General features: G+C 44.2%; 1 protein-coding gene across 1 annotated transcript in view; it reads left to right on the top strand.

The window, feature by feature from the left end:
• LOC138860855 (rap guanine nucleotide exchange factor 4-like) overlaps nucleotides 1–7,477 on the top strand; it is a gene marked incomplete at its 3' end in the record, with an annotated part of 14,107 nt that extends 6,630 nt beyond the window's left edge. Inside the window, exons 2-3 of the mRNA XM_070119286.1 lie at nucleotides 5,373–5,568; nucleotides 7,332–7,477. Of these exons, the coding sequence (XP_069975387.1) occupies nucleotides 5,373–5,568; nucleotides 7,332–7,477 (342 nt within the window). The remainder of the gene's footprint in view (nucleotides 1–5,372; nucleotides 5,569–7,331) is intronic.
• Between the last annotated feature and the right edge of the window lie 23 nt (nucleotides 7,478–7,500).

Genomic DNA, 7,500 nt, shown 5'->3' on the forward strand with positions numbered 1-7,500 from the left:
GGGAAAAAGGGGAGAAGGGAAGGGAAGGGGGCGAAAGGGAGGTAAAGGGAAAGGGAGGGGGAAGAAAGAAGGGGGTAAGGGATGAGGAGAAGAGAGTGCCAACATGAGGTCGGGCTACTGTTCTTTTGTGTGTTTATACATGCATGCGGAGGAGAGAGAGAGATAGATAGATAGATAGGTAGAGAGAAAGAGAGACAGACAGATAGACAGATAGATTGACAGATAGAGATATAGAAGGATAAACAGATAGATGGAGAGAAAGAGACAGACAAATAAACAGATATATAGACAGATAGAGATATAGATAGACATAGATAGATAGATAGATAGATAGATAGAGAGAGAGAGAGAGAGAGAGAGAGAGAGAGAGAGAGAGAGAGAGAGAGAGAGAGAGAGAGAGAGAGAGAGAGACAGACAGAGATAGAGACAGAGAGAGAGAGACAGACAGAGAGAGAGAGAGAAAGAGAAAGAGAAAGAGATAGAGAGAAAGAGAGAGAGAAAGAGAAAGAGAGAAAGAGACAGAGACAGAGACAGAGAGAGAGAAAGAGAGAGAGAGAGAGAGCAAGATAAAAGGAATACAAGAAATACATAAAAAAAAAATATATATAACACACACACACGAAAAGTTACGAAAGCCGACCTTTTCATTAACAACATAATGATACGTCTTCGCTGTATATGTTTCCATGAAATAAGTCCGTTTAAACTCAAGAATATGCTAGAATATGTTATTGTAAGGAGTATATCCGTGGGCTAGGGTAGTTGTAGGCGCAGAATATGCAAATATATTCATTAAATTGTTTATATCAACGTTATATCTGTAGGAAATACGATTCAGTTGGGACATATTTCTCTCTCAATTTTTTTATTTTTTTTATTTCTAGTTTATTTTTGGGTCATGTATAATTAGCCTTGTCATCAGCAGCAGCATTGTTAATGTTATTCTTATGATAATAATGTTTATGATGATTATTGTTATAGTTATTATCATCGTCAGTATCAGTATTGTTATTGTTATTATTATTATTATTATTATTATTATTATTATTATTATTATTATTATTATTGTTATTATTATTATCATTATTATTATTATTATTATTATTATTATCATTATTATTATCATCATTATTTTTATTATTGTTATCATTATTATCCTTTTTCCCTCATATTCTCTCTCTCCAACTCTTCCACCTTCCTTCCTTCCTTCTCTTCCCCCCTCTCTCGCTCTTCCATATCTCTTTCCCCCCCTTTCGTTACCCTCCTCCCTCCCTTCTCCTCAACCCTCCCTCCCTACCCCTACCTCCCCTCCCTTCCCTCCCTTTCCCCTCTCCTCACTCTCTTTCTTCCCACCCCCTTTCTCCCTATCTTCTCTCCTCCCCTCTCTCTCCCTTCCTTTTATCCCACTACCTCCCATCTCCCTCCCCTACTTCCCTTCTCCCTCTCCCTCTCCCTACCTCCCTTCTCCCTCTCCGTCCCCCCTACACCTACCTCCCATCTTATTCTCCCTCTCCCTGCCTCCTTCTCCCTCCCCTCCCCCTACCTCCCTTCCTCCCTCCCCCTCACCCCTACCTTCCTTCTTCCTCCCCCACCCCCTCTCCCCTACCTCTCATCTCCCTCTCCCTCCCTCTATTTACCTTCTCCTCTCTCTCACCCTACCTCATCTTCTCCCTTCTCCCTCCCCCTACCTCCCCTCTCCCCTTCTCCCTCTCCCACCTCCCCCTCCCTCTCCAACACAACAAAGAAAAAAAAATCCCCCTACTTCACCTTCTCCCTCCCCCTCCCCCACCCCCCTACCTCCCCTCTCTCCCCCTCCCTCTCCCACACAACAAAGAAAACAAAAACAAAAACAAAACAAAAAACATAAACAAAACACTATGACGTCATCAGAGATCCCCAAATCCAGAGGGAACTTCGTCTCTTCAATGGAACTGTTGTCTCCGTAATCCTAAAGGGGGGAAGGGAGAAGGGGGAGAGGAGGGGAGGGGGGGGAGGGGGAGGGAGGAAGGGGGGAAGGGGGAAAGGGGAAGGGAGAGGGGGGAAGGGGGGAAGGGAGAGGGGGAAGGGAGAGGGGGGAAGGGGAAGGGGGGGGAGAGGGGGAAGGGGGGAGGGAGGAAGGGAGAGGAGGGGAAGGGGGAAAGGGAAAGGAGGGAAGGGAGAGGGGGAGGGGGAAGGGAGAGGGGGAAAGGGGGAAGGTGGGAATGGAGAGGGGGGAAGAAGGGAAGGGAGAGAGGTGAGGGGGAAGGGGAAAGGGAGAGGGTGGGAAGGGGGAAGGGGGGAAGAGAGAGAGGTTAGGGGGTAGGGGAGTAATGGGAAGTGGCGTGGGGTAACAGGCAAAGGGAAGGTGGGGGAGGGAGGTAAGGGAGAGGGATGAGGTAGGTAGGGGAGGAGTGGGGAAGAGGTGACAGGGGAGGGAGGAGTAGGGGGTGAGGGAGGTAAGGAGAGGGGTGGAGGGGAATAGATGGGGGGAGAAGGAGGGGAAGAGGGGTAAGGGGAAGAGGTAACAGGGGGAAGGCAGAAGGGGGGCAGGGTGAAGTGCGGTGTGGTATGGGGGGGTAGGGGGAACGGATGGTAACAGGGAGGAAAAGAGATTGTTCTCTCGTTATACCTTTTCATATTTATTATTCTCTTTTTCTTTTTTATGTCTTTTTTCCCTTCTTCTTCTTCGTTATTCATTTGTTTTATTGATAGGCTTCTTTTTTTCTTTATTTTTAAATCGACTTTTTTCGGTTTTCTTTTCGCCCTTTCTTTCCTTCTTTTACCTCTTCCTTTTCTCTTTACTGTTTTTCTTTTTCTTGTCCTCTTCCGATTCCTTTTATTTTCTCTTCAACCTCTCTTTCAAATTGATTTTTTTTCTTCCTCCTCTTCTAACCTTTTCTTCTCTTTCTTCCTCTCCTGTCTCTTTCTGATTTCTTCACTTTTTCTTATTCTTCTCTTCCTCTCTCTCATCCATCCATTTTCTCTCCCTTCTTTCACCCTCCCTCTTCTTCGCTGCCTCTTCCCTATCTCCTGCTACCTTTTCATCCCTCTCTCTCTCTACTCTCCTACTTCCATCTTCTCTCCTCCCCTTCTTTCCCACTCCCTCCCTTCTCCCCTGTAATGTCCTCACCTATCGATCTTTTCTCCCTTTTCTTCCTTCTTTCCCTACTTCCTCCTCCCCCTTCCTCCCTCTCTTCCTCTTCCTTCCTTCCTCCTCCCCTCCCTTCCCTACTTCATCCTTCCTCCTCCTCCTTCCCCTACTTCCTCCATCCTCCCTCCCCTTCCTCTTCCTCCTCCTTCCTCCTCCCCTCCCCCTCCCTTCCCTACTTCCTCCTCCCCCTTCCCTACTTCCTCCCTTCCACCTCCCCTTCCCCATATTCCTCCCCCTCCCCTCCTACCCCCCTCCCTTTCTTCCTCCCTTCCACCTCCCCCTTCACCCCCTCCCTCCTACCCCCCTCCCCCTTCCCTCCTTCCCCCTCCCATTCTTCCTTACTTCCTTCCTTACTTCCTCCTTCCTCCTTCCTCCTCTTCCTCCTTCCCCCTCTTCCTCCTTCCTCTTCCCGTGAAGTCTGCAGTATCGATCGGAGAATTAAGGTGCCATTACTCCTTGTAGACGTTGCCTCCCGCCTCTCTAATGCACGGCGTGTCTCGGACCTGTCGTGGCTTATCAAAACACTCTCGAGATGGGGATTCCCCGGTAAACAATAAATATTCTAACCCCGGTAGTGAAGGGGGTTGTGAGGGAAGGAGGTTCGAGAGGGTTGGAGGGGGACTGGGGGGGGACTGGGGGTTGGAGGTGGTGGTTGTAGATATGGGTTTTTGTTTTTGTTTTGTTTTAGACGGGGGGAAGGAGGGATGAGAGAGGTTGGGGGGACTGGGGGGTTGGGGTTTGGAGGTGATGGTTGTAAATGTGTGTGTGTTTGTTTTGTTTGTTTTGGGGGGATGGGAGGTTAGGGGATAAGGGGTGGGGGTTATGGTTTGGTTTAAGAGTATGAGGGATTTTTAATTTTTTTACTTTAGTTAGGCCTTAATTTTTTTTTCGTTTTCTGTGATTCGTGATTTTCTTTTGTTTTTCTTTCTTCTTGTTTATTGTTGTCCTCTTATTTTTTTCTTGTTCAATGTAATGAATGAATGATTGTTTAGGATTCTCTTTTTCTGTCTTGTTAGGTCTTTCTCTTCTTATTTTCTTCCGTTTTCTAGTCATTTTATAATTTTCTCTTGTCCTCACTCATTCTTTCATTTATCTATTTGTTGTTGCTATAATAATAATAATAATAATGATAATAATAATGATAATAATAATAATAATGATAATGATAATAATAATAATAATAGTAATGATAATGATAATAATAATAATAATAGTTAGTGTTATCATTATTGTTATCATTATCCTTACCACTATCTTTTTCTTTTCTTTTCTCTTCTTTCCTTTCGTCGTATTTTCTTATTTGTTGTTTTTATTCACCTCGTTCGTTAATTACACACAAGTGCATAATCGTTTCCTTTTTTTATTATTTATGTTAAATCGTCACTTTCCCTAACCATCCCCCCCCCCCTCCCTCCCTCTACTATCATTCTGCCTGATCCCTCCTTTTACCCCCTCCCCCACCCCATGTCTCCCTCCTCTCTCCCCCTCTCCTGCTATTATCATCTCCCCTCCCCCTCACACACACACACTCACCCTACCCATTCACCATTCACCCTTAAAATAGATACTTTTTTTTCTTCCTTCCCTCTCTCCTTCCCTTATTTATCCACCCCATGTCACTTCCCCCTCCTTCACCCTATCCCCCTCTTCTTTCTCTTTCCTTCTTCCCTCCTCCATTATTCTCCCATTCCTCCCCAAAAAAAAAAAAAAAAAACACCCTCTTCCCTCTATCTCACCGTCTCCCCCCTCCCCCCTTTCCAAATCCCCCCTCCCACCCCTAAAAGAATAGAAGAATAGAAAAAAAGGGTAATGACATTAATAATGATAATGATAACAATGATGATGATAGTAATGGTAATAATAGTATTTATAATGAAAATGATAATAATAATAATGATGATAATAATAATAGCAATAATACAATAATGATAATAATGATAGAAATAACAATAATGATAATTATAATATTAATAATGATGATTATAATAATAATGATAATAATAACAACAATGATAATGATGATAATAACGATAATGACTACAGCAACAATAACAACAATAATGATAACACTAATTATAACAAAACATATAAACAACCATAACAACCCCCCCCCAAAAAAAAAGAAAGAAACCTGATTAAAAAAACATTCTCACCTTCCAAAAAAGAAAAAAGAAGAAAAAAACAAAAAAATGCAAAAAAACACCCACTCACCCCTCCCTTCCCCTCCCTCCCCCCCCTACAGTAACCGGTGAACAACCCTTCCGCGACAAGTACATCTTCTACCGGTTCTTGGAGGACGCTGCCGCCGCCCCAGGGATCCCCCCGGCCACGCCCTCGTCAGCTGAGCGCAGGGAGGCGGAGGAGAGACTCACGCCCATCCTGGCCTTCCTGCAGCAGAGGGCGCCCGATGCGGTGCTCAGGATGATCCTCAGGAAGCCGTGAGTTGGGGGCGGGTTTGGTTTGTTTGGGGGGGGGGGGTTGTTTGGGGGGTTGTTTGTTTGTGGTGGTGGTGTTTATAGTGGTTTGTGTTTTGTTTGTTGGGGTGGTTTTGTTTTTGTTTGTTTGTTTGTGATGTTTGGTTTGGTTGTGGTGTTTATTTTCTTCGTTTGTGGTGTTTGGTTTGTTTGGGGGGGAGTTGTTTGGGGGGTGTTTGTTTGTTTGGTTTGGTTGTTTGTGGTGGTGGTGTTTATAGTGTTTGGTTTGTTTGTGGTGGTGGTGTTTGTGGTATGTGCTTTGTTTTGTTTGTTTGTTCTGTTTGTTTGTTGTTTGTTTTGTTTGCTTAGGGGTTGTTTTTGTTTTTTTTGCCAGATGTTTATGGTGTTTGGTTTGTTTGTTTGTGGTGGTGGTGTTTGTTTTTTTGTTTGTTTGGGGTTTTTGTTTGTTTGTTTGTTGTGGTGTTTGTTTTATTTGTGGTGGTGTTTGTTTGTTTGTGGTGTTTATTATGTGTGCGGTATTTGTTTTGTTTTGTTTGTGGTATTTATTTTGTTTTGCTTGTTTGTGGTGTTTGGTTTGTTTGGGGGGATTAGTGGTATTTGTTTGGTTTGGTTTGGTTTCTGGTGTTTTATTTGTTTTGTTTGCGGGGTTTTCTTTGTTTGTGGTTTTTGTTTGTAGTAGTGTTTGTGGTGGTATGTTTCTGGTGTTGTTTGTTTGTGATGGTGTCTTTTTGTGGTGTTGTTTGTAGTTTTGTTTGTGTCTGACGGTGTTTGTTTGTGGTGTTTTTTGTTAGTGGTATTTGTGTCATTTTTGTGATTGTTGTTTGATGTGTTTGTTTACGTTGTTTGTTAGTTTATTGTATTGTTCATGTTTTTTTGTTTGTTTCTGGTATTTGTTCGTTGTTAGTGGTGTTTGTTTGGGGTGTTGTTTGTTTGTGATGTTTGTTTTTTGTAATGTTTTGTAACGTTTGTTTGTAATGTCATTTGTGTTGTTTGTGGTGTTTTCTATGGTGTTTATGGAGTAATTTCTTTGTGCTGTTGTTCGCTTATTTCTGGTGTTGTTTGTTTGTTATGTGGTTTGTGGTTTGTGGTGTTGTTTGTGGCATTGTTTGTGTTGTTTGAGATCTTAAACAACGTTGTTATTGTTTACTGTTTTTTCGCCATTGTTGCGATACGTGTTGTTATTTGATATTATTATTATTTAGGATTATTTTTACCGTCACAAGTGTGTTTCGTTATTAATGTCCTTATTCATTATCGTTATTAATATTATCATTATCACTGTCATTGTCATTATAGTTATTATTGCTATTATCATCATCACTTTTGCGTTCAATTAAATGAATGATTTTTCTCCCTCTTTCCTTCCCCCTCCCCCCACTATCCCCACCACCTACCCTTCCTCCTCTCCATGCCACCTCCTCCTCCGATAACTCCTGCACCACCTCCTCCTACGGCACTATATCCTCCACCACGTCCTTCCCCTCTCCCCTCCATCCCACTCCCTCTCCCCTTCACCTCCTCCTCCACTTCCACCACCTCCATCCCACTCCCTCTACTCCTTCCCTCCTCCTCCACCTCCACCACCTCCTCTCCTTCCACCACTTTCTCCACTTCCTCCATCACTATCTCAACCTCCCTCCCCTCCATACCACTACCACCTCTTCCTCCTCCACCACCACTTCCTCCTCCACCACTCCCTCTACCCTCCCTACCTCCACCACCTCCTCCCTCCCTACCACCTCCTCCTCCACCCCCCACCCCCCCAGGAGCCACGAGCGGACCATCGAGGACCAGGAGTTGATCTACGAGGAGCTCCTCCACCTGAAGGCGTTGGCCCACCTGTCCAACTCGGTCAAGAGGGAGCTGGCCTCCGTCATCAAGTTCGAGTCCCACTCCAGGGAAGGGACGATCTGTGAGTACTCGAGGCGTGGAGGG

The sequence above is a fragment of the Penaeus vannamei genome, unplaced genomic scaffold (genome assembly GCF_042767895.1).
Source record: "Penaeus vannamei isolate JL-2024 unplaced genomic scaffold, ASM4276789v1 unanchor5, whole genome shotgun sequence".
NCBI classification, from domain to species: Eukaryota; Metazoa; Arthropoda; class Malacostraca; order Decapoda; family Penaeidae; genus Penaeus; species Penaeus vannamei.